The sequence below is a fragment of the Furipterus horrens genome, unplaced genomic scaffold, assembly GCF_987537825.1.
Source record: "Furipterus horrens unplaced genomic scaffold, mFurHor1.1.pri manual_scaffold_5, whole genome shotgun sequence".
Lineage (NCBI taxonomy): Eukaryota > Metazoa > Chordata > Mammalia > Chiroptera > Furipteridae > Furipterus > Furipterus horrens.
In genome coordinates, this window is record NW_028327175.1 from 137,519,868 (window position 1) to 137,547,621 (window position 27,754).

General features: G+C 37.3%; 1 protein-coding gene across 7 annotated transcripts in view; it reads right to left on the bottom strand.

The window, feature by feature from the left end:
• Positions 1-25,851, bottom strand: part of TBC1D12 (TBC1 domain family member 12) — a 73,040-nt gene extending 47,189 nt beyond the window's left edge. For 2 of the 7 annotated variants that reach the window (XM_090277944.1, XM_090277945.1), the window contains exons 1-3: positions 24,759-25,851; positions 2,415-2,538; positions 775-858 (exon numbers count right to left, since the gene is read on the bottom strand). In XM_090277944.1, the coding sequence (XP_090134070.1) occupies positions 775-858; positions 2,415-2,538; positions 24,759-25,699 (1,149 nt within the window). In that variant the 5' untranslated portion in view covers positions 25,700-25,851. The remainder of the gene's footprint in view (positions 1-774; positions 859-2,414; positions 2,539-24,758) is intronic. The other 5 variants (XM_090277942.1, XM_090277941.1, XM_090277940.1 and 2 more) reach the window with 4 other exon arrangements.
• Between the last annotated feature and the right edge of the window lie 1,903 nt (positions 25,852-27,754).

Here is a 27,754-nt window from a genome sequence, read left to right on the forward strand (position 1 = left end):
CATTTGAAAGGAGTATGTGGTAAAGGAGCTCAAAAATAGTTTTATATTCATGTTTTACAGAGTTTAAAAGTCAGAGCTGTTAAAAATGTTTCAGATGGTAACAGAGACACAGAGTTGTAAGTTTATTATTTCTAATAAAAGAAAATTATGTCCTCCTTGAAAATGACAATGGCAAGGAAGAGGACAGCAAAGTTAAACAAATGGGGAGCAGAGGACACACATGGAAGTAGGAAAAGAGAAAGAGAAAGGGAGAGGCAGAAACATATCTCATTACATGGTGAAAGAGATACATATTTTGAGGGTGGAAAAGGGTCAGAAGAACTATTTCATCATCATCACATCTCCCAAAAGCAAAGAGACCCATGAAAAAGGCACCAAAATACACACTAGTACCTACACACAACTGGAAAGTTCAAAAATTAAAAGAAGTAGCTGGGAGAAACCACCATTTACAAAAAGCCAGAGAAGGTGTTGTAGAGGCAGCAACTGCATTTCAATTTCACTCCTTCCCATATGAAAATAAGATTTGCTTTTTTCCTGACCAGTCATCAAATTTTCACACAATATATGTAAAAAAAGAGAGAATGTAGCCTTCCAAAATAAAAACAGCAGATTAAAGGCATACAGAGTATCAATAAACAGGTAGTTATTCCCCCAGTAATTTACTTAAACACCTACGATAAGATATTGCACAATGTTAGTTCACATAAAGATATAAAAGTGTATGCACATGCATATATTCAAGATAAACTACCATAAAGTAGGGATACAAACCTTCAATAGCAAGACCACTGTTTTGCCTCTAGAGGGCGAACTTGGTCTTCTGGAAAACTCTAGACAAGAGAGGTTACTTTCAGACTTTACCAAAAAATAAAAATAAAAAAAATAAAAAATTAAAATTTAAGATGCTGCAATAGCAAAGATTCCCAAACTTTCTTAGTTAACAGTGCCCTTAGTGCCTCTGTAATTTTTTCATGGTGTCCCCCAAAACACAAAAAAATCTAATTGTTCTGTTTAATAACTATAGTAGTTATGTCCAACAATTGAATAAGATTTATGTCCTAAACTTAGTAGCCATTTGAAAAAACACATAAATTAAAGAAAAAGGTTTTCTATTTCATTCTTAAATAACCACAATCAACCACTAATCAGGCATGCATACCTGTTATGCACTGTACAATTTCACAAAACTTGAAATCAGATTGGACACTGTCACCTTTATTTCCTGTTCCACACTGATGTTTGAGCAGTATCTGATTTTTATCAAAACAACCTCAGAACTAGATTCACAATGATATGATGTCACAGAAAAGAATGCAGTGCCATTTGATGTTGAAATTGGATACTACCTCAAGCTAACAGTCTGTATTGTATCTGACAGATGTGGAATATCACCGACCCACATTAGCTGCAGTACATGGGGTGCCTGGGCATGCACCTTGGGAATCAGCATAGTTTTACGTCCCAGCAGCTATTTAAACTAGTCAATATTTTAATTAATTGTAAATAAAATTAACTATAACAAATGCTTTTAAAGGTCTAAAAATTATTTTCTTATATTACTTGGGAAACCAGTTTTTCTTTTGAGCAATAAAAGGAACACTATTAAACGCTTTAAGGAAGATATTTTTTCCAATTTGAATGATAGTTATTGCCTTAGTGTAATTATTTTTCATAATGCTGGTTGTGTTAAATCTAATAAACTACAACTGGGAAACAGAGAAATAGGAAATTGTATATCTCCTTCTAAACAATAAGTTCTCCTAACTTAAACATGCTACAAATTGATCCAGTCTTGCTGCTTTGCAATCTCACTGATCTCTTAGTACTGAGGAACACACAAGTTTAGGATTCAAATAAGATCTGAAATTCTTAAAAATTCAACAATATGAATATTAATACAGATATTATAAGAATTAGCTCCTAAATTACTAAAACAGATTATGTACCCACTCATCTCACAAAGTCCTTGGTTTAGGCAGAACACCAGAAAAGAAACCAAGGAAAGAGTTCAATCTCAGAATCTACTCAGTTTTTGCTTTTTACTGTTTCCTAAGTTCACAACTAACCAGATCCATAAAATCCGTGCTGTTGGCAAATGCCACCATGTTCAATTAGAAGTCAAAGTATGTGGTGAGAGTAGTTAGCTAACAACAGCAACAACAGAAAGCTATCCAAGGAATAACTAAGAAACAAAATCAATATTCTATTACTTTAAAGAATTTTCACAACCATAAAAGATCACTGAAAATATATGTCATGTTTTTAAAAATATATATTAAGGTTACTACAAATATCTATAATCCCAAAATTTTATATATACAAAAATATAAATGAAAGTAGAATATGGTTAATTATCAAGAAAAAAAATATATGAAAAGCTAAACAAACCACATGGCTATATTAATACTTACCTGCTGAATAATTTTGGAAGTTTTCTGAAGATTCTCCCTGGGAGGGACTTTACCAAATAATTTCCAACCAGGAGCACTATGGACAACTGATTTGAGTTCCTTTGTCCTTTTTAGAAAAAGGTTTCTGAAATACAGAAAAGTTACATGAATTGTGTTTTTGATAACCATGGAACTACTCACTAATAATTTAAAAGTATGTTTATTCCCAAGACAAACACAAAATAATTTTAAATAAAATTATTTCTACTATTTACAATACTATTAGACTAACAAGATTCAAGAATACCTGGCTATGAAGAAACATTAGAAGAATCATCAAGAGAGACATTAGATAAATAACTTGGAAAGAAAATGACAGCAATAAATAAATGTAAATATTTGCTTTGAATCAGCTACAAAGTGACAAATTAACTATACATGCACTTGACAATAAAAGCCAAGAAATGGAGAACAAAAAAGTTCAAGAGAACTTGTATAAAATATTTTGTAAAGGATTAAGTAAAAATCTTTTGGGAACATATTATTTAATGATTTTCAGTAATAATTTGTTATTGTTTGTAACAAAAGGGCATCAACTGATCCTCCATTGTCATAATACAGGTATATGTAATTTTTTTTCTAGAACAGGTATGTACAAGAAAGCTTACTGCAAGAGTATATAACTAAGGAAAAAAATTTTCTTACTGAAAAGGATAAAAAGGAAAAAAACAAAAAAACAAATAAACTCCACAATAAAAAAAAAAAAAAACTAGTTCCAATATGCATTATAGTACCATTACAATCATAGTAAGTTCAGAATGAAGTTTAAATTCTCTTTAAATTATTTTTTTTAAAGGCCAAATAGCTTACATTTATATATCCAAAAAGCTCTGGCTACTGTAATAAATTTCAAAAAAAGAAATGAGCCCACAGGTATCCAGTTACTAAGAATGGCCATCAGATAATGTTCCACATTAATTTCTTATGCCATTAAGAACTTTTGGATAGGGTTTTCAGTTTACTCCTGCCACAAAAAACAACTTTCAATTTAGCTAACTGGCATACATTTGCAATAAAAAGTAATTTAAAAATATTATTACGGATGTATAGAATTGTATTAAAACAACATTATAGGCCCTGGCCAGGTAGTTCAGTTGGTTAGAGCATTGTCCCAATATGCCAAGGTTGCAGGTTCAATCCCTGGTCAGGGACATACAAGAATGAACCAATGAATTCATCAATAAGTGGAACAACAAATCGATATTTCTCTCTCTCTCAATTCAATAAATGGAAAATAGTAAAATAAAAATAAAACATTACAGAGCAAATGGGCTTCTACCAGTTAGCCTAGATAAAGAATCACCACTTCACTAAATTTTAAGGGAAAAAACACCACTGAAAAGGTACATAAAAAAGTCAAAAATGTGTAATGCTCTGTTGTTCTTCTTATGCACCATCCTTCGTCCACCCAATCCACTGTCAGGGAACTGGTGAAGCAGATGTCCCAATGCAAATAAATGTGTGGGACTGAGTTTCTCATCACCTTTTCAAACCAAAGACACGCAGACACACACATTTACACACACATACACTCTTCCTTTTTTTCTATCCTCCAAGACAAATTTTTAAAATTTAAATCAGCAATAAAGGCTTCTTAGCAAAACAAAGTAAATGTGCCCAAGCAGCTCTGACCAGTGCAGCTCAGTGGATTGGGCACCATCCTACAGAGCGAAAGGTCGTCCTATTTGATTCCTGGTCAGGGCACATGCCTAGGTTGCAGGCTGCAGGTTCATTCCCAGTTCATAGGAGAGGCGAGAGGCCTCCCTTCCCCTCTCAAAAAAAAAAAAAAATAATAATAATAATAAAATAACATTTAGCCCCGGCTGGTGTGGCTTAGTAGATTGAGTGTTGGCCTGCGAACCAAAGGGTCGCTGGTTCGATTCCCAGTCAGGGCACATGCCTGGGTTGCGTGCCTGGTCCCCAGCTGGTGGTGCGCAAGAGGCAACCACACATTGATGTTTCTTTCCCTCCCTTCCTCTCTCTCTAAAAATCAATAAACAAAATCTTTAAAAAATAAATAAATAAGTAAATAAATAAATTAAATTAAATAAAGTAAAGTAACATTTAAATGTGTCCAAGCACACACACACACAAAAGACAGGTCAATTCTTTCTGGATTCCAGAGGTAGAGCTTGACCATATGAATGAAATTTATATGGCAGTGCTGGGGGAAAGGGTAACTCTTACTCTGTATTCTTCTAGTTTCCGGCAGGGGCCAGAAGGGAGGGACACTCCTAGCTTCTCTGTGCCCCATTATTCATCTCCATCTGTGCAGTTGAAATCTGGTGACAGACATTGCTACCAAACAGCAGAGAGGATTCAGTTTGTTCTGCTTTCCTAATATGAGGCCAAATTAGTTTCCTCTGTACCTACTCTGTCCCTGATCCCCACAGGAAAGGCGGTGCTGTGCTAGGAATTAGCTGGATACATTTAAATCAGATGAAGTATTAGGAAGCCCACTGCAACCAAAGGCATGTCTTTCCATCCAGATTTCATTAGTATTAAAGCTGGTGTTTTGAGTTCCCATTTGTATGTGTTCTATGTCTTTTTTTCCTACTGATTCCAAACTCAGATGTGCTGACACAGAGGTATTATTTACTGGTTCTGCCTATAGCCCAACAGCCAAGGTTTTGTAAGTTGTAAAGTATCTTACTGTTTCAGATATGCTGGAAATATTTTTAAATGTGTTTGTTTTGTTTGGGTTTGTTTTTTCTTTCTCATTCTGTGACACATTTTGTCAGTATATACAGAAAACAGGGAATGGCAATGGTAATCCGTCTTCCCCCATTAAATTTATTCTCCACCCCAACCAACACTATGTTCACATACACAACTATCTACACATACACAAAGACAAAAACACACCATCTTCCATTCTCTATTAATTTGTGTCCACTCTTTCTAGCAAAAAGAAACTAGGAAAATCTGTTGCACCAGTTGAGAAGAGGTTCAATATTCCTACATTGCTGAAGCATTAAAAAGAAAAAAAGAAAAAAAGAGGCACACCAAGAAAAAATTGATGTGGGGATTAGAAGAGAAAGAGGGAGGGGAAATAAATCCCGAGTTCTCTTAGTGGCTTTTATAATAAAGATTGATGAATGAATGACTCTTGCTTGTTAATACCTGTTAATATTTGCTTCACATATCTGTGCCTGTTCCATTTTTCCAAGATTTCTTTTACCACACTAAGAGTTACATTTGATATAAAAGAGTCAGACCACTTGTCTACTATACATTACTAAAGGATAAAGCTAACCTAAAGGGGAAAATTTATTTACACCACGTAAGCTCCCTGCTCATGATTTCTAACATAGCAGAATCTCCAGTGCTTGGGTTGTTAAGAACTGGCAAACTAATTATAAACTGAGACAAAGCCATGCAAATTCCACAGTAACTCAGACTGGAATTTGACACTACAGAAAACTGGCTGCCTAATTCTGAATCCCCTTATTGCCAACAATGTTCAGCTCTGGTCAAAAGAAAAAAAAATTCACTGTTTTTGCCTAATGTTTACATCTATGACTATTTTAACTTTTTGGGGTCATTAGACAAATTCTGCTCACCACTTAAACGAAGCTGGATATTAAAAGGGTGTCAGAATACTTTTCCAAACAGGAAAAAAAAATCATACTTCAATCAAAACAGTAAAATAAGTTTAAAAAATTAGATATCATGACCTGATCTTCAAACTGTCTCAGTAGAAGTTGGACTACTGAAAACACATCAACTTCCTGGACTTTGTACTAAGTTTCCCCAAAGTATAATAGAAAGCCAAAAAGAAAACATTACCTAGGGATCACGGAATGCCACAGTTGACTACGTAACTAATTCAAAGAAATGTAAGTACTGTCTCTTTAAAATGCAGTACTTTTGCTACCCTTGAGTATTTTGAATTAAAGATCTGGCATGAAGAGTACTTACATTCTTTCCAAACCTCAATCATTCTTCACTTGAAGAAGACTTTCAGCTGACTATACACACAAAAGAAAACTTTTTTGGTTTCCTGACACATAAGCTTTTTTAATTTAAAAGAATTTTCTTTTCCAGGCTCTTTCTGGCTCTTGTCTTTGTCATTATCACATACCCTAAAAATTAAAATATCATACAGGTTTTTATTTAATACACACTTCTTATAACCTAAGTATTTCCATAGATCAGAACTATCCAAAAAAAAAAAAAAAAAGACTGAATTCAATATCATTTACTCTTTGTTTGTCAAAAAATAAAATTTCAAGGTATGTCAGAGCTGCCAGGAAGTGCCAGGCCAGAGGTTCTTCATCAAGAATCAATACAGTAATCCCTCTCCATATCGCGGTTCACTTATCGTGGCATTTAGAAAAATATTATATTTAATTATTTATCACGGATTTTTCGCTATATCGCGGGATTTTGTGGTACTGTATACTTATGTTGTTAAAGTTATGTCGGTTTAAGAGTGTAGAATATGTTTAAGAACATAAGTAGTGTTTATAAAAGTGCGGAAAGGGTTAATAAGGGACTGGCAACGGTTAATGAGGGACTGGAATGGTTTATAAGTGTGTGGGAAGGGTTTATAAAGCCTTAAAATATATATAAATACTAAAACAAATGTAAGTTTTCTACTTCGCGAATTTTCACCTATTGCGGGTGTGTGTGTGTGTCTAGAACGTAATACCTGCGATAAGTGAGGGAATACTGTAAACCTACAAGAATGGCCTAGAGGAGGTCCATAAGCCTCCTCAAACTATATGCACAATTGAAAGTAAGTAGTATGTTTATAAACATTTTGGGGGAACAGCTATCTAGAGCTTCCATCAAATTCTGCAAGGACTGAATGGGCACCCCCCTCAATACCCCCAAGAAAGGTTAATGAGCCACTTGCCAAGGTCACACACTAACTAGTGTTGGAGCCAGATCTCTTGCACAGTTCCTTTTCTTGCTAATTATACTTACCTTGTTCATGTCCTCACAGAACAAGCAAGATGTGAGCGTTTCACAACCACCCGTTTTCTTTCATACTATACATTGCCAAAAGACCTCTTGATTCATATAAACAGCTCAAAAATATGAATTATTTTCTTCTTCCAGTTGTGTTCATAGAAGCAAGTCACCTTATGGTATGTCTTATTTGTTATAGCAAATAACTGTTATAAGCAAATAAGTCAAACTGATTGAGATCTTTTTATTCTTTTGTTGCAGGAAGAGAACAAAACTAAATATAACTAAGGAAAAAGAAAAAGTAGTTATAAAAATATTCTTGCTTTTGTGCTACATACTATTTATGCCATCTATCAAATGCTTCATTAAGAGCATCTCCATTGCTTTAACCCCAATGTAATATCTAAGACACTCAGAGGGAAGACAGAAACCACAAGAAGAAGAGGAAGAATATAGAAAAGACATTTAGGACAAGCATATAAACAGTAACAAGGGACAACGTGCAAAATATGAGCAAAATATTCCAGTCACCAGGATGTAAGCTATCTTTTAACCCTAAGAGAAAGTTGAGAAACAAAGACAAGATAATGACTGATGATGATGAATAAAACTAACAGCATCCGTGAATACTTTTCCACATATGCTTCTTGTATGAATAAAACAGAAACTACGTTAGTGTTTTTGTTTACAATAAGAGTAAACAAATATTTTGAGTATATATTATGAGTAAACTTCATAATGGGTACAGAGTTTTCTTCTGAGATAGTAAAAATGTTCTAAAACTGATTGTGGTGATGGTTGCACAACTCTTGAGTACAGTAGACTAAAAACCACTGAATTGAACACTTTAAATATATGGGTTGTAGGGTATGTAAATTATATCTCAATAAAGCTGTTATTTTTTTTAAGTGAAAAAATCAATAGTGACAATATATGAAAAGAAAAACAACAAGAGCAAGTTGGGTTTATCCCAGGAATGCAAGGCTCATTCAATGCTCAAAGTCAATCAATGTCAATTGATGCATTTGACAATATCATAAATCCATTCATGATTTAAAAATACTCAGAAAACTAGGGATAGAATGAAAGTTCCTAGTTAAGGGCATCTACAAATCAAAAAAAAAAAATCAATTAAAAAAAATTTTTTTAATCCTACAGCTATTTATCATACTTAAATCATGAAAGATGAAATATTTTGGAGATTGGAAACAAGGTAAGGATATCCATCTACTCTCATCTCTTCCATTCAAAATCATACTGAAAGTCCTAGCCAGTACAATAAATAAAGCAAGAAAAGTCGATCATACAGATTAGAAAGAAAAAAATTAAATTTTCTCCATTTGCAGACATTACTGTTTACATAAACAATCCCATAGAATCCACAAAAAAGTTCCTAGAACTATTAAGTTTATTACAGGGCTACTAGATATAAGGCAAAGAAAAATCAATCACATTTCTATATATGGTATTAGCAATGAATAATTAGAAACAAATTTTTAAAAAATGTATCATTTACAGTAGCTCCAACAAATATTAAATCTAACAAAACATGAGCAGGATGTGTATGCTAAAAACTACATAAGATTGATGAAGGAAATTTAAAAAGAACCAAAATAAATGGAGAAACATGTTGTGTTCAAGAAATGGAAGATGATGTCAATTCTCCCCTAATTAACAAGGATTATCTGTAAATACAGACAAGCTGATTCTAAAAATGATATGAAAAGGCAAAGGAGGCTGTGAAGCTGCCCAGGAGCCGGAGTTGTCATAGCCCCTGCTTTTTTTACTTCACGCTGTAACCAGTAAAGGCCATTCATACCACTGTCAAAAAAAAAAAAAAAAAAAAAAAAAGCAAAGAAGTCAAATAGCCAAAACAATTTGGAAAATTATTTAGATGTTATCTCCAGCACTAGAATGTGAGCTCTGTGATGTTACACTATCACTGCATTAGACTACGAGTTCTGTTCACCAATGTATCCCTAGTGCTGTGCTTGCACACATGAATGGAAGTCTGCCAATTTGGGGGTGTGGAGATGGGGGCTACAGAGAAAAAAAAATCACTTTTGTTCTCAAACTTAGTTGTCTTAGTCCATTCTGGCTGCTATTAACAAAATACCATAGACTTAGTGGCTTACAAACAATAGAAACTTATTTCTTACAGTCTGGAAGCTGGGAAGTCCAAGATTCAGTCTAGTCCACAGACCACCACCCTTTCATTGTGCGCTCACATGGCAGAAGAGGCGAGAGCAATCTCTGGGGCTTCTTTTATCAGGGCACTAATCCCATTCATGAGGACTCCACCTTAATGACCTAAGCACCTGCCAAAGGCTCCACCTCCAAATACTATCTTACTGGGGATTAAGTTTCAACATATGAATTTTGGGGTGACACAAACACTCAGTCTACAGCATTATTTAATCAAGGAGTGCGTGGTGAGCCATTATTTCTATGAAGCTGCTCTATAAGCCATTACTTCTATAAAGCATTCTCTTCTGATACTTTTCACTTTCTGCCTTATATAACTGATCTCAATGCTGCAATTATTCTACAAATGCATGAGAACAAATTCTGTGTAACCTTCACAATGCTCTGTGTATAAGGTATTTAAACAGTAAATATTTTATTTTTTAAACTAACATGGAATAAAAATTGGCTGTCTTTTCACTGGTGTACTGTTCTAGAAGTTTTGCCACACACATAGATATATGTAACTACCAAAACAATCGAGGTATAGAACAGTTCTGTGACATCCCCCCCCCCAAACTCCATCATGTTACCTCTGTGTAGTTACTCTCTCTCCCCCAACCCCTGTAAAGCACTGAAATGAGCCTGAAGATGAACTTAAAGCTAGATTCAGTGCCAGAGGAGTAAATCTTGCTTCCCCCATCGATGTTCCCAGCTAGCATCACATCATAGCATTTCAATTTATGTTTGCAATGTGATTGTCATGTCTTTACCAGTAAGGCTTTGTTCTAGCTCCTTCTTTTCCTGCTACATAGTCAGTGCTCAAACATGCTTGCTGAATGTACAAGGGAAGATTCAGACAAACCAAAATTAGAGGAAAAGAAATGACAGATAACTCATTCTGGCTAGTATAAATGACAAAGTGCAAGCAGAAAAGAATAGAGCATTTAATTTCCTTGTCCCTAAATCCTCAACACTCCCTAATATCTATGGAAAAGTTTTAATTGTTTATCTTTTTAAAAAGGATTTTACTTATTTATTTTCAGAGAGAGCCTCTCCTTCAGGGAGAGGAACCTTAATCGGTTGCCTCTCGCACATGCCCCAAACAGGAATCAAACCTGCAACCCAAGCCTGTGCCCTGACTGGGAATTGAACCAGTGACCCTTCTCTTTGTGGTATGATGTTCAACCAACTGAGCCATTCCAGTCAGGGCTTTAATTGTTTATCTTAACATTAAAGACTCTTTACAATCTGGACCCAAATTATCTTTCCAACATTATTTCTTAGTACTCTTTCTAAGTAGGATAAATATATGTGGCTTTAGTATCCTGCAACCCATTCCTACTTCTTTAATAGTGCCTTTGCTCCAACTCCTACTGAAGCAGTAGCCCGAAGTGGCCATATTGGTATCTTATTGTTGCCCCTCAGTCAGTGTTGATTAGACTGCTGATAAAACAGGGACAAATTAATAGGTAGGCTGAGATAATCAATTCCAAGAATTTTTAAACAGGAGGCTTAGAGATTGAGTCACTCAAAAGATGGTAGATGCTTGAACTGATAAATCATATACAGTTAGGACAGCTTTATAGAACTTTTGCAGGTAGAAACCATGTACTAAACAACCAGGAGACTGAAAAGAGATGAGAAAAAACCCAAGTATTGCTTGAAAGGCAGAATAAACAATGGTCCAAATACTCTGTAGCCTGGGTATATTTTATTTTCTATCTTCAAAGTGTCCACAAGATGGCTATTACATGCCTACAATAAACCCTCTTTCATTTAAGGCAGCTTAAGCAGGCTTCTGTTCCTTGTAACTAACACAAACCCTAACATATCAGCCAAACTGTGCACTCTTTTTCACACATTCTATAGTTTCCTACCTCTTTGCTCTGGATAGCTACATACATATCACAAATACCCTATTAAAGTAAAAACTAAGTTGGTTACACATATTCAAAACTGTGATACACCAAATTTAAAAGGTTTCTACTTTTGTTCATCAAATGATACCATCCAGAAAGTATAAAGACAAGCCATAGGACAGGAGAAAATATTTCCAAATCATGTAACTGATAACAGTGTAGTATCTAGAGTATATAAAGAACTCATATAACTCAACAACAAAAAATATAAACAGCCCAATTAAAATTGGGCAAAGAACTTGAATAAACATTTCTCTAAAGAAGATATACAAATGGCTGACAGGCACATGAATAGATGCCCAACATCATTAGTCATTAGAGAAAATTCAAATCAGAGCCACAATGAAATACTACATATCCACTAGGATAGCTATAACTTTAAAAGAAAAATATTTTTTAAAAAGAAAAAATGATGTATTGGAGAGGATGTGGAGAAACTGGAATCCTCAAAAAAATTCCTGGTGGGAATGTAAAATGGTATAGTTGGTATGGAAAATAGTTCGCAGTTTCTCAGTAAGCGAAACACAGAATTATCACATGAGGCAACAACTTTACTCTTAGGCATCATACTCTAAAGAACTGAAGAGATGTTCAAACAAAAACATGTTCATGGATGTTCACAGCAGCACTACTCATAACAGCCAAAAGATGAGAAAAACTGAAATGTCCATCAACAGGTAAGTAGATAAACAAAATGTGGTATAATGTGGCCTATCCATACAATGAAATATTATTCAGCTCTCAAAAATAATGAAGTACTGCCCTGGCTTGGTGTGGCTCAGTTGGTTGGAGCGTCATCCCATAACTGAAAGACTGCGGGTTCAATTACCAGCCAGGGGGCATACCTGGGTTGTGGATTCAATCCCTGTTCTGGGTGCATACGAGAAGGCAACCAACTGATGTTCCTCTCTCAGGTGGATGTTTCTCTCCATTCCTCTCTCTCTTAAAAGCAATGAAAAAATGTCCTCAGGTGAGGATTAAAAAATGTTTTAATAGTAATGAAGTACTGATCCATACTAGAACATGAGTAAATCTTGAAAACTTTATGTTAAGTAAAATATTTAGAATAGGCAAATCCACAGAGACAGGGCAGAGGTTAGTGTTGCTGGGGGACTGGAGGGTTATGAAGGAGAATGACTGCTAATAGGTATGGCGTTTCCTACTGGAGTGATGAAATGTTCTGGAATTAGAGAGTAGTGATGACTGTGAATGTTTTAAATGTCACTAATTGTAAATTTTATGTATTTTATATATGTATTTTGCCATAAAAATTTTTAACAGGTTTTTAAAACTGAAATTCCAATTATCGGTTTTTTAAAATATGGTCACCAGTTTAATTAACAAATTAAATTTATGTCTTTCAGTAGGAATAAGTATGCCAAACCAAAAGCCATAGCTAAACTACACATTTTTGTAAAATAAGAACTATTTCAAGGAAATTGAATATTTTCTGGTTGTGTTTGATGTTAACTATTTTAAGTAGGAAACTAAATTCCACTGGTTAAAGCTTTTAAAACAAAATGCAAACGTATTATTCATGCCCTGGCCTATTCGGCTCAGTGGGTTGGGCGCCATCCTGCAAAACAAAAGGTCACCAGTCAGATTCTCAGTCAGAAAACATACCTGGGTTGCAGGCTCCAGTTGGGGGTGTGCAAGAGGCAACCAACTGATGTTTATCTCCCTCTCCTTCTCCCTCCCTTCCTCTCTCCCAAAAATAAATAAATAAGATAGAGTGCAATAAAAAGCTAGACACATTTTAGTTCTACTAAAATCGAGAGTAATTTGTTCTGCTAATTAGAGAAGCTAGTCTAAGGCCATACCACTCTGAACATGCCCAATCACGTCTGATCTCAGAAGCTAAGCAGGGTCGGGCTTGGTGAGTAGTGTCCTAGCTGGTGTGGTTCTGTTGGTTGGAAAGTCACCCTGCAAACTGGAAGTTTGTGGGTTCAATTCCCGGTCAGGGCACATGCCTAGGTTGTGGGATCAATACCTGGTCAATGTTTCCCTCCCTCCCTTCCCTTCTCTCTAAAATCAATAAGCATGCCTTCAGGCGAGGGATTAAAAAAAAGAAAAAGCTATAGAACTTATTTCACAAATGTAAAACTATAAAAGATACTTCAAAACTAGCAACAGCATTAAGGCAATATTTGTAATACAAAGTTCAACACTTTTTTCACTTTTTAACAGTCATTTACGAATGCTGTATTAACGGTTTTACCACAATCTATGTAAGTTAGTCCTTTAAATATGGACTCTATTGCAAACACACTGGTAACAAGTTTTAGGCTTCACCAAAACCAAATTGATACAACTATATCCACCCAAAGATGATCAAATTTAAGGGTGGCAGACCCCAAGTCTCTGAGTTTATTCCTTGAAAAGAGTACCAGAAGTGAAATCATTCATTCATGCCTATTTGTATAAAACTCAACTATTTACATATTATGTCTAACTATTTGCCTAAGGATGACTCTCTAATGTCTAGAATATTGCTTATAACAGTTAATATACAACTAAACATGCTTAGTTGGCTTTTTAATGTATTTCAGCTATGATTCCCCTCCAACATTCAATTCTTCAGTTCTATCTTACTTTGGCACAACTGATTTCTCTCCTACAGAAACATCTCCCAAAGACAGACACCAAACATACTTCGAGAAATGATACCACCACTTCAAAGGTTACAATCATCTGGCTATATAAATTCTGGTACCTTTTAAAAAGTTTTTAATCCAATGAATTTTTGTGTTCCTATTATATTAGGCTCTACATCTCTATGCAGAGACAAAATAGGTATGTTCTCTACCTCCAGGGATTTTGCATCTTAGTATAACAGACACATATACACACAAGTAATTATGGAAGTCTCAATACCTTGTCTTTATCTCATTCACAATCCTCAAAAATGGCGGATGTGCACACTGTCAACACCCATTTTTATGAAGCACTATACAGAATTTGTGCATTGAATATAAAGACTTGATTTTACAACTTCACCCTCTCAGGGTTTTCCCTGAAGTTGTTTCCTTTCTGATACACAGAGCAAAAAAACTAGCTAACAGTCATTCTGGATCACTTCCCCCTCATCAAATTCCTTACAAAAACATGGTAGACATAATTTTTCACAGGACTCTTCATTTCCATATCATCCCATTTCCCTCAAAAACAAAAATCAGATTCAAAGTTTCCTTCATTAAAGCTTCACAAAAAGCCTAGTGGTATAAGCACACCAAGGTCTGTCCAGAAAGTATCCAACCACACACTATAAAAAATGCATTTATTGAAGAAGATACAAGACACAAGAAATATTGTACATAGGACAATGATGCCTTCGGGCCCTCCAGTTGGTCCAGGAGTTTCCTCCTACCTCTAACCCCTTTCCCTCCCTTCCCTAAAAAAAAAAAAGTTAACCCCTCCCCCCAAAAAAACAAACAAACAAATAAAACACACACACACAAACTGTTTACTCAGTTGAGAACGTTTACTAATTTAAAGCTTCAATAACTTACTTCAGACCTTAAATTTTTACAAAATATATCTTCTTGGTAATGAACAGTTAATTTTTTCCTCATGCATGAGAGAGACTTGGATTCTGTTTGCTAGATTTACCACAGTGCTTGTAAGAGAAATTTTCCTTTTAGCACTGGAACTCAAGTAAGAAAACATTGTGTAAAACTGTATATTGCATTTATTTTACCCTTTCATACATGTACTTTTTGCTAATATTTTGATCTATCATACTAACAACCTAAACTTTTAAGGCCTAAATTGAACCTTATATATACAACCTGTCTTTAGAAAAATATTTCACTTGCACAATATAGCCTGTAAGAGGATAAGGACACTAAGGAAGTTAAGAAGACGAGGCAAAGCAGATAAAAGAAGTTGCTGGAAACATCCACAAAGGCAATGAGGGCAGGAGAGTAGAAAAAATATATGACAATAATCTGTGTTAATACTCTGAAGCCTACAGGCCAAAGGACAGAGCTAACTTCCAGCTAACAGTTATTCTCTCCAGCAATCTTCTCTGTACAAACCTCTTCAAACTCATTCTCTAATAGTTTCTCCTGTCTCTAATCATACCTCCACCTGCCGATGTTCTTTATCTTCTTTCTCACCATCTTAAATGGAATAGTATGGAAACGAAGTATTTATCTGTAGTTTTATGTTTCCTGTTCTGCTTTTCAAAAGCAGATAAATGAGCATTTTATGTTTAACACAAAAAATTTAAACTGTTGTAGTATTTGAATAACTTTTTCCTCAAGACAACAGAAAAGTATTTGCCCTACTTGACTAGAAAAAGACTACCAATGGTTTAGATGAAAACCAGATTTGGAAAATCTAAATAATGCCCAATGTACAATGGGTAGTTGTACATTACAGTATTCGGAAAAATATGAGAAAATAGCACATAATTTGATTTCAAAACTACCATGTTCAGTTCTAAACTTAAAATATTTTAATCTGTGTGGGGTTGAAGACAGGCAGATGGAAATATTTTTTGACCAAAAAATGTACCCCAAAATAAAATTCAAATTAAAAAGAAATCAGTGGCAAAATTCAATGGTAAATTGAACACATTACTAAATTCACTGTCAAACTAGCTGTACATAGGTGCATAAATTGTAGCTTGGTTTCCTAAGGTAAACTTCTCTTAATTGCAGGAAAGAGCCTGCTGAAAACCCAGTCACGTGAGTTTCTCTCTCTCTCTTCTTTTGGCCACAGAAATAAGTGCAAGAAAGGCTGAAGCAGCAACTTCTAAAGGGGAATAAGCCATGTGTAACGTGCAGGAGTTTTTTCTTAAAGGCATGGAAAAGAATTATAACTAGCAGCAGAAGAAAGGAAAATTAACACCCTTTTGATAAGTTGTAAATAAAGAGAGGTCAAGTTATGACTCCACATTAAAGAGACCTGAGTAAAGGTTTGGGAGCTAAAGCTAAAGAACAAGCAAAAGCATGGCTATCTAAACAGCATAAATGAGAGTTAAAGACCCTTCTCACTAATAAAAAAGGAAGCTAAGATTTAATTAGGTAAAGATAATTTCTCAACTAGTGAAAGTTAAAAAATTTCTACATTTGTATTTATATCTGTTCTCTGTTGTATCTCTATACTCATCAATTTACACTGTACATAAATATGATCCAATTTTAAATAAATAAAGCAACCTGAGCTGTAAATACATGCTGTAACTTCTTTCAGTTATTTCCTGAGGAGACCTGTGTATCCACAATCACTTCAGTAATTAATTATAGTCTTGGAACCACCTGTATCACAATCACCTGGAAGTATTACTTGGTAAATATGTGGATTCCTACTGGGCGCCCCTCAAGATCTAGTCAATCAAAGCAGGGGGTGGGGAGAGTTCAAGGAACCTGCATTCCTCACACACACACACGCCCCCTCTTTAAAACACTAAACTTTAAGAATTAATGTAGTAGGGTCCTATCAACCAGAACTACCTGCGGACAACTTTTAATGTAGCTAAATATGCTGCCTCAAAAGGGACTGACTTTCCCTTTCTGAATAATACATTTAGGATGGGTAACAGATGTATCACCTCAAAAGCTCCAAATGTTTCCACTCTGCCCCAAAGCTTTCCTACTACAACATACTAAGCATGAAATGTATAAGTAAGCCAAGTTAAACATTTCATGAACTTCAACTTAAAAATTGGCTTTGCCTGTCTATGAGAAGTCCTTAAAACAATAAAAGATACAAAGATTTTCATATTTCTCAACATTCCCTCCTCTCAGTTCCTTCTCAGATCTGTTTCAGTCAAAGCTTCAAGACTTCTGGAAATTTTATATCACTGCTCTAGAGTCCACTTTAACAGCCATCCAATCTCAAATACAAATTATGTTTAAAAATCTATTCAAATTATGTAGTTACTTCAGGTAGTATACATAAAATTTATTCCAGTATTTTCCTCTCTTCAAACCAGTGGATTTCAGTGATGAGATTGGAAAAGGGACTGTGGTGGTCTTGCTGTAGTCTGAACCCTCACTATAAGCCACATAATAAATACAAAGCACTTAAAATATTGTCGCATTTAATCCTCATGACAATCTCATGAGGTAGGTGTCACTATTATCTCTACTTTATGGATGAGTTGTTTAAGGTCCAGAGAGGTCAAGAAACTTGTCTATAATTACACAGCTAGTAAGCTAATTTAAACCCAGGCACTTATCTAACTTCAGAACTAGCAATTTTTAACCACTACAATATGCTGTAGTTTGAAGATGCCACCTGCCAAAAGCAAATACCCTGAATCTGGCTAGGTCGGGTATGTGCATTCTGATGAATCTTATTCTTTTAAATGCTCTTTTTAGGAGATTATAAAGTTTAACAAAGGCTAGAAACTATTGCACTAGGCTATTAGTTCACCAAAGCTGAGCACTGGCAACCTTTGAGAAATAACTCATGGTCAGAAAGTTAAAGTCTCAAATTCCAGTTCATTGATTAACTAGAATTTACTTACTACCTCTCTTTCTCCCCTTACCCCTGTTCCACTTCAAAGAATTGTAAGGAAAAAAAATCTAGCATTTTCTAAAGAAAAAAATTAGAACTGCTGATCTGTACTGTCTACATCTGAGAAGCTAAACAAAAATCACTGATGTTTTGCATGATTACTCTGAGGCAGAGCTGGATGTTTACTGAAAGAAATATTCAAGGTAGAATTTAGAGTTGAAAGGGATAGATCTATCTCTGGCAACCTTCTCATTTTACAGATGAAAAAATATCCTGTGCTTTTTAAGCAACCTCTTTACTTCAGTTCACATTTGTAATATTTAGCCAGCAAATATTTGAGTCTACAACAGTGTATGCAAGAGAACTGTGTAATATAATATCACAGTATACTGGATCTGGAAGGGACTCTGAATCTCCTAATTTCACAGATGAGGAAAATGAAGTCCAGAAATTTAGTGATTTGCCCAAGGTCACATAATTATTTAATGGCAAAAGAAGCTACCTAGGACAAAAGCCAAGTTTCTTATTTCTCAAACCAATAGTATTTTCACTAAACCCAAAACTGTATTTTTGTTCATAAACTTCTTATATTGAATAATTTGCAGAAATTAGCACATTAGCTTCAAACCCTAGAAATCAGATCTACAGTCTAGTTCTGATTTTTTAAATTAACTATCTTACTCTGGGCAAATAACTGTAAAATAAAAATATACCCTGCATCTTCTAGGTCACAAGTATATCTCAAGAATAAAAAAAGAAAGAAAAACCTACAAGGGTAATATATATAAAAATTAATTTTTGGAAAATATGATATTATGTAAATTAAGATATATTTTTATTATTTTTCTAGCGGCAAATAGGTTCTGGTTAAATCTTGTATATACCACCCCAAATAGTCTGAACTGGGAACTTTAAAATCATTGCTCTAGATCCCCCTAAATAAAAACTTATTACCATGTCTAACTCACTTCCAATATTAAATTAATAACACTTTCCTAGGTGATGTCTAGCAAATAAAAGATTTCACTGACAACAGCACTGTGATTTTCCATAAGATATTAAACAATGAATAAAGGGACCCCTGAAGTTCCTTCTTCTTTAAACATTTCTGACTTTACAGTAAAACACACAACTGCTCCCCAAATAAAAATATTTTAGTCAGTAACTCTATGCCAAATAAAACTGTATAAACTGTAAGATTTAAGTAAGGGAATGTACAGCAGGTCCTTGAATATCATCATTTCCTTATAACATTGATGAGATGCCCAGGAACGTACTTCTTGTTTATGTCAATTAGCCTTTGGTAGACTTGGTTTCATTATGCATTGTTTCGGTTAAAGTTGCACAATCTATCAACATGTTAAGTGAGGACTTACTGTACAAATGTTGCTTTCTAAGTTGGGACAAATAAATGTACCTGAGTCATGATGTTGACAACACGGGAACAGAGTGAGTGGCACGGGACAACTTTGTATGTAGTATCTGTGTAACTCTTCTGCAAATCTAAAACTTTTCTAAAATAAAAAAATATTAAAAAATAAAAAATAAGTATCTATGCCCATTTTGAATAATTCAGAAAATTTCTACCAAACAAGTAACTCCAAGTTAATACAAACTGGATTAATAGTCTGCTTTGCTTACTAGGGTAGTGTTAAAATATTATTTTAGTTTAACATTTCAAAATGATATTTGAGCACTTAAAGTTACCTTAGTCCCACAAAAATTGAGCTTCCCAATACCATTCTACCAAATTTTTATTCGCATTATCATATCTCTAGCCATCCACCTTAAAACCATGACTGAATTCCTTGAACCAATGCTGAACCTGCAATGGGTTAGTGTAACTCACTATTTCCTATAGTGTTTTGTGTGTGTGTTTAAGAAAATGCGGAATCTTGCCCCAGCTGGTGTGGCTCAGTTGATTGGGTGTTGTCCCACAAACCAAAAGGTTGCCGGTTCAATTCCTGGTCGGGGCACATGCCTGGTTGCGGGTTCCGTCCCACGTTTGGTCCCTGTTCATTTGGGGCTCATATGGAAGGCGACCAATTGATGTTTCTCACCCTCTCCTTCTTCCTTCCTTCCCCTCTAAAATTAAAAATTAAAAAATAAAAATTTTTTTAAAGAAAATACTGAATCTCAGGTTGGGGGGTGGGTCAGACACAGGGAAAAAGATACAAAAGTCTCTTGAGCCATTAGCTCCCCAATCTAATATAAAAAGTAGCTTTACAACCCTCTAAAATCTTCATACTCTTATTTTTATTCTAGAACAATTAACTATACATACTCTTCAGCTTTTCTAAAATTTTAATTTTTTTTTCATCCTCACCCGAGGACATGCTCACTGATTTTAGAGAGAAGGGAAGGGAGGAAGAGAGAGAGGGAAAGAAACATCAATGCTAGAGAGAAGTATCTATTGCTGCCTCAGTACATGTCCAACAGGGGGTGCAACCACAACGTAGGCATGTGGCCTGACAGGGAATCGAATCCAACCAAACCTTAACCTTTCTGTCTATGGACCAATACTCCAACCAACTGAGCCACATCAGCCAGGGCTTCTAAAATTAACATTTTTACTGTATTAGTATATAAGTAATATGCAATGGAATTCTATTAGTGACCTAGAAATGAATACGTCTGCATTTTTTATATCTTGTAGTAACAAAAATTTGATATTTAGATCAAGATAATTCTTCATTCTCCTTACAATTATACCACACCTGTATTTAAAAACTGCTTGCTTTAGGGAACTACAAAAATCCTTTACTTAGTCAAGATGTTGAAGAAAGAATTTTTTTTTAAGAAACTGATCTTGAAACTAGTTTTTATTTTAGTTGGCTGGGAGGAATACACTGAGGAACAAGGAAGCCCCATCTGACAGAGATCTATGATGGCTCATTTAAGTAAATTATGATTTTGTCAACTAGTGTAAATTCTAGAGGAAAAACGGATGTGGCTGATTTTGTTGTTTCTGAGAACCTTAAATTAAGAAAATTTGTAACGGGAGGAATTTTAAATTCTCAGTATCATACATAGTTAACAAAAAATATATTCTCAACAATTTTCATAATGGGGAGAATAAAGACTACCTAGATGTGAAAAGAAATCACTAAAACAACTTTTAGTCTTCCCTATTCAGCCTACCTAATAAAAAAAACTCTGTGAAAGTAGGTTTTTTTGTTGTTTTTTGCCACAACATTTAGAAAGACTCAGAAGACAACAATTATAGAGAAAGCTACATCAATTTATATGATCCAGAATCTGGAAAGTCAACTTTCTTTTCAGATAAAAGGGGGAAAAACCTTCAATATTTTATTCCCTTCCTTAGCCATGCCATTTAAGGCCATCAAATTTGTGTAATTCATCATGAAGACTTTATAAAAAATTATCAACACTACCAGGGAACAAAGACACTATTGGTTTCTAAATAACAGTAACTATGCCAGTGCAGTCTGAACAAGCCCCAAAAGTAATAAATGGCTTTAAAAAATATGCCCTGCCCAGGTAGCTCAGTTGGTTAGAGCTTCATCCAAATATGACAACATTGCGGTTCGATCCCCAATCTGGGCACATACAGGAAGGAGTCAAGGTTTCTGTTTGATCCCCTGTCAGGGCACATACAGGAGTCAACCAGTGAGTGCATAGATAGGTAGAACAAGAGATTCACTCATTCTCTCTCTCTCTCTCAAAACAATTTAAAAAAAAAAACCTATAAAGAGTCTATCTACCTAAAAAACAAACCATCCTAGTTTAAAGCAATTAAGACATAAATTTGGTTAAAAACTACTTTATTTTTGAAACAGAAATAAAAAGATACTTGAGGAACAAAGTCTAGCCTGGAAACACAAGAGGTTTTGGGTTTTTGTTTTTAAGTTTTCATCTCCTCCTCACTGCTGAGTTGGTGACAGTGAAGGTAGTAGTACCCAACCTATCATCCAAAATCTTTTAGACAGAAAGGGGCTAAGGATCTAGGGCTCCCATCACCAAGTCACCATAAACACAGAGATGCCCTATGAAGCTGAGGCCAGTCCCCAACAAGGGCAGAACTACAACTCACCTCATCTGGAAGGGAGAGAAAGCTGGAGACATGACAGCAGTCCTAGCCTGGACCAAATTCCTTTGTCTCCTGTAAGATTTCTACCCCAGACAATGAAGCTCCTGTCAATGACATATCTTAACTGAACATAACTTTATAGTGATAGATATAATGCTGTAAAGTGTTTCCCTCTCTTAAGTTAAAACAAACCTGAAGCTACTCTTTAGAAGTACTTGTTACAGACTTTTGCCCAGGGAAGGGAAAGAAAGGAAGCAGGAAGAAGGAAAAGATGGGAGGATAATCAGATGGGAAAGAAAAGAGCCACGTGTGAACAGCAGTTGTGATGGAATATAAACCTGGACTGAAAGTTAGGAATCCAAGTTTCTAATCCCAGCTCTGCCGTTAACTAACTAAACTACCTTCTTTAGACAGTGAGTTTCCTCATCAAATAATGAAGTGGGTGTAGGCGTTGCACCCAAGTATAGGGATGCATCCTAGAACAAGATATCCCCAAAGGGAGCCCTGGCCCAGAGCTTCAGAGCTGAAAATGGTAAGTGTGCAAAGTAAGTAAAAGTACCTCTTTGGTTGCAGAAGCAAGGAAAAGTTCTGGTTATTATGCCTGGGGATGGAAGATTGTTCAAAATTACTAGGTACAAATTATTACCTAGAGAACAGTAAAGAGGGAGTGCAAGTTGCCAATTCAACAAACCTGAGTGGGGTTCTTTATACCAGTGCAAGGCACTATAGATTCAGAGATTAATGTCATAGTCTCTGCCTTTAAGGTGTTCAGAATTCAGTTAAGGTTTTGGCAAAATGCTAAGAGGAAAATTGTGTCTCTCTCCAACTCTGCCCTCTCCCAATAATGTCATATAAAGGAAGCAATGACACCTAAAATCTTAACATTCAGATCTCAACTAAGAAAAATGAGGCTTGGAGAAATTAACCTCAGGGTATCTAAGTTTTCTAATTTCAAACTCAGTGATGTGATACACGTGACTAGTGTGGCCATATGAATGACAACTAGCTATATTAAAGTCCTATTAACCTACAGGATAAAGAAAATTTTAAGAATTATATCAAAATTCCTGCCTACGGTTAATATGAAAGCCTCACATAATAGATTTGCCTTATTAGTCATAAATTGCAATGCATGCATGTATGCATACACATACACATGCACATATGCTTATACACACATACATACATGTGCATATATGTGCATGTGTGTATGTGTATCTGTATATATGTATATCTCTTCAAATTTAATCTCCCCTAGCCTGTACTCTGCCTCCATGTTAGGAACCATTACCATTGCCTAAACCATCTCTGTTCCCAATGGGGGGTGCAGAGCAAGTACTCTGGGTACACTGGTTGAATTAGTGATCTCCAGAGCCCCTCCCAGGTCTAAAATTGCGTGACACCTGACATCAAAACATGATCAATGAACACCTAAATAGAGGCCACACAGTTACAAATATATATACTTAACTCATCTTGAGAGCTTTTAAAATACTGCCACTGTAAGCTTTAAGTACAGTTTTGCAACTACAGGCACAAATGCAGATCTTACTACTCTCTATAGTTTGTCCAATAAGTTACACAAAACTAGTATTTTTCAATCTTGATTTAAACAATGTTATAATTTTTTGTAAACTTATACAAGCAGGAAAAATAAGGAATAAAGTAGAAAAAAGAATAATACTAATTGCAATCAGAAAATTGTGATTGTGTGTCTACCATGTACACTAATTGTATAATGTTCTAAAACTTAAGCTGTAGAATTTGCTTATTTCTGGTTTTTGTGATGATACCTGAAATAGGAACAAAACACGGGAGAGAGAACTCTGAAAGGGAGGATTTTACAAGTTGGGAATACGTTCCTATTTGCCTACAGGTTTTTTTTAAGCGTGTCAAAATCTGACTCAAGGGAGATTGCTTTTGCTTTTCATTAATGTGCATTAAGATGAGTATTCTGTGACTACTACTTACCCCTGACAAGTCAACAAAGCCCCATTCTGAGCTCTGCAATGTCCAGCACCACAATTTAATTTCAAGAATAGCAAGTCAAATGATATAAACAATACCATAAAAATTTAAAATAAGTTGCTGAAAAAAAAAATGGAGGTCCATCTGTCAGAAGTAGAGAAGAGAGATTTTCTGGATAAACCGCCATAGTAATTTGGCTTGAAAGGCTGGGATCAAATTCCAAACACCAAACTACATTTGAATAAAAGACACTGGGGGGACCAAAAAAAAAAAAAAAAAAAGGGGGTTAAACACGGTGAAACATAACCTCCTCTATTTTCAAGAATTCCCTAACTATTTGAATGGGTTGAGTCCACGCAGACAGCTCTGCAAAATGACTTCCCTTTCTCTTTCACAAACACAACCCTACACACAGCGCCATTCCCTCACCCCATCCTTTACTACAAGTAAAAAAGAAGAAGAAAAAAATTGGGCCGGAGAAAGCTGTCTGCTTCTCCAGAAGTGGCAAAGCTGCAGCTAGGGCACTACCAGGCTGGCAGGACCTGAATAAACAGAAACCAGGTGTGAAAGGCAGGTATAGCCTCCAGCCGACGAGTAACAGAAAAAGTCGCTGGCCGCAGAGCTCACAACTCCCACTGACCGCACAGTGCACAGCCAGTTCCTCTTCCCCCGACGACAAATCAAAGCTGTCTGGACGCCGGCGAGAGCCAGCATAGAAGCGGCCCGAAGCCGCTCTCGGCCAGCACCCGCCTCGGCCCGAACCCGCCCCGAGCCCCGGCGCAGCGGGCGCTGTACCTGGCGAAGAAGTCGGCGAAGCCGCCGCTCCGTCGAACCCTGGCCGCGGTCCCCGCGGGGCCCTGCTCCGCGGCGAACGAGGGCACCGGCGACACCGCCGGGGGCGGGTGGTCATGGGCGCTCTGGCGGCGGCTCACCTCGAACGTGTTCCGAGAGTTCAAGTGAACGTCCGAGAAGCCGAGGAGCGACTCGGCGCCTGCGCCCCCACTAGTCCTCTCGGCCGAGGTGGCGGGGGACGCGCCTTCCTCGGGATCTCCGGCTCCCGGCTGCTCCAAGTCCTCGCTTCTGCTGCCGCCGCTGGCTGTGCTACCCCCGGCACTGCCGCCCGTGCGCTGGGGCTCCTCCGCGTCCGCCGCTGCCAGGCAGCAGCTGCGCAGCGGGTCCTCCAGCGGTGCGGCCCAGTCGGACCGGCTGCCCGCGCCGTCCACGCGCTCGTCGCCAGGCCCCTCCGGCCGGAGGCGACGATGGCATGGATCCCGGAGGCCGGCGCGGGCCAGCCCGTGAGCCTCCTCCAGGTCGCGACAGTCCTGGCCCAGCAGAAAGCCTGAGTCCCCGTTGGTCATGCCTCCGTGCCACGGCGCACTGGCACCCGCCGCCTCCGCACCTCGGTGCTTGGAGCCCGAGTCCGGCGGGCAGGCGTCCGAGCGCGGGGCTGCTGAGGGCGGCGGAGCGCGCCGCTGGCCGGCGGGGAGTGGAGAGTAGCACAGCCCGGGCTCCAGCTGCCCCCCGGCCGCCGCGAGGTAACGCCGAAGCAGCTGCTGAGGCGGCGTCTCCTCTTCCTCCCCCTCCTCCTCCGGCGGCTCCACCGCGCCGACGCCTCCGCTGGAGCCGCTCGTGGCCCGGATCATCTTCCCGTCCTGGCTCGCCGACTCGGGCGCCGGCACAGGGAGCAACTTGGGATTTCTTCCCGAGCAGGCTCCGACATCCTCCGGACCCACCATCAGGGCCGGGTGAGCGCCGCCTGACTAGGCAGCGGAAGACTCGCCGGCGCAGGCTCGGTCCGCGTGTAGAGTTAGGTGCTGGGGCCGCGGCGGCGACCGCCGCAACCTCCCCAGATCCACTCCTCCCGCCGGGGGTTCGGCCAGTTGCGGGAGGGCGGGCCAGTGCCTGGGCTTGCGCACGCGCAAAAGCCGGACCGGTCAAGCCCAGACCTGGAGATTCCGCGAACCATAGAGAAGCCAGCTAGAGAGACCCGCTCCATAATACTCAGGCTGCCAAGCCGGGATCAGCCATCTGGATGGTGGAGGTTGGTTGGTCCGCTCTGAGTATGACAGTTCTTACAGAAGCACAACTATGCTTGCTTAGCAAAAATTCACTTGACGTACTTCAATTATAGAAGTAGAATACAGGATGTTAGGTGTAAATCCTTCCAGCTCTAACTGGTCACCAGTCGACTTGACCCTTTTACATACATCTTCTCCATAACCATTGCCACAATTTATGGCTTCGTCTCCTCATGTCGACACCCTCCCTTCTCTCCTTCCTTTTTCACAATACTACTTAAGTTATCTTTCTTGTCTAGCAACACGCTTCATCCCCATCGCTCTTGTTAAGATTTCCTTTACTGCTCAATGAGGGAGAGGAAGTAGAGTCAGACAGAGAGGAGCTATTGAAGTAATTCCAGCACCCGCTGAATATAGATTAAAATTGAGTGATAACCATTGAGTGGAAATGAAGTGTGTTTAAAGTAGAAATTATAAGACGTGATAACATCGGTTATAAGGAGTGATTGAAGAGGGAGGAACCAGCAATTACTACAAATTCTTGAGGTTGAAATTGATGTGGTTTGAAGAAACACGGGCTGGAAAAACTTGATTAATAAGGGAAATATATCTGGTAAAGTAAAAGAATGGTACTATCAAGCATATAGCTAGAGGTGTAAAACTTGGGTTATAATTTAGACCAAGATGCAAATTTAACAGTCACTTGCATAATGCTGCCAGGTGAGTCACAACACCTAGGAAGAAAGAGTAAAGATGGAGGTGGGGCAGGGACTCAATAGTGTCATTATTTCAGGATGGACAAAGAAGTTGTATTGAAAGGGATTAAAGAGGCACCGCTTGTGGATTAGATAAAGCAGCAAATATATACTACTCATTCAAGAAGTATGTCAATGAGAGGGCAGAAATAGGAGAATGCAGTAGTAAAGGAAGCAACATTGTCAAACTTTAAATTTTTCTGACAACTACTATACATATACATAAAAGAGTGAATATAACCCGTATATGAGTGATAATATATGTTAAAAAATGGACATCCATGTACCCAACACCCAGTTTAAGAATCATCGTTTCTTTTTTTTAAATTATTTTATATATTTTTTAAATTTTATTTTTTGGTTTTTCAATTACAGTTGTCCCATTTTTTCCCCCATTGCTCCCCCCCACCCAGCCCACCCCTTCTCCCACAATCATATCCCTCCCCGTTGTCCATGAGTCATTTATACACGTTCCTTGACTAAACCCTTCCCTTACTTATCTCCCTTCTCTCCCTACCCCCTATTGACTGCTATTCTGCCCCTTGTCCTATTTAGTTCGTTTGTTTATGTTGTTCTTTAGTTTCCTGTATTAGGTGATATCAAGTTTCTTTTATAATGAGCATTTTTGAAGGCCCTAAGGACTAAGTGGCACAGGCACAGTTAACTATGCATTTATTGTCAAAATCTTCCAGAAATAAAAATGACTTTCAGGACACAGATGGAACAGTTAATTTAGGAAGAGAGAAAATATCTGCAAATCATATATCTGATAATGTCGCTATTGAGAATATATAAACAACTCAGACAACTCAACAACAAACAACCCAATTATAAAGTGGGTAAAGGATGTGAACAGACATTTATCCAAAGAAAACATACTAACAGCTCTTTTTTTATTTCTTATTTATTGATTTGAGAGAGAGAGAAAGAGAAACATCAATTTGTTGTTCCACTTATTTTATGCATTCATTACTTGATACTTGTATGTGCCCAGAACCAAGGATTGAACCCACAACTT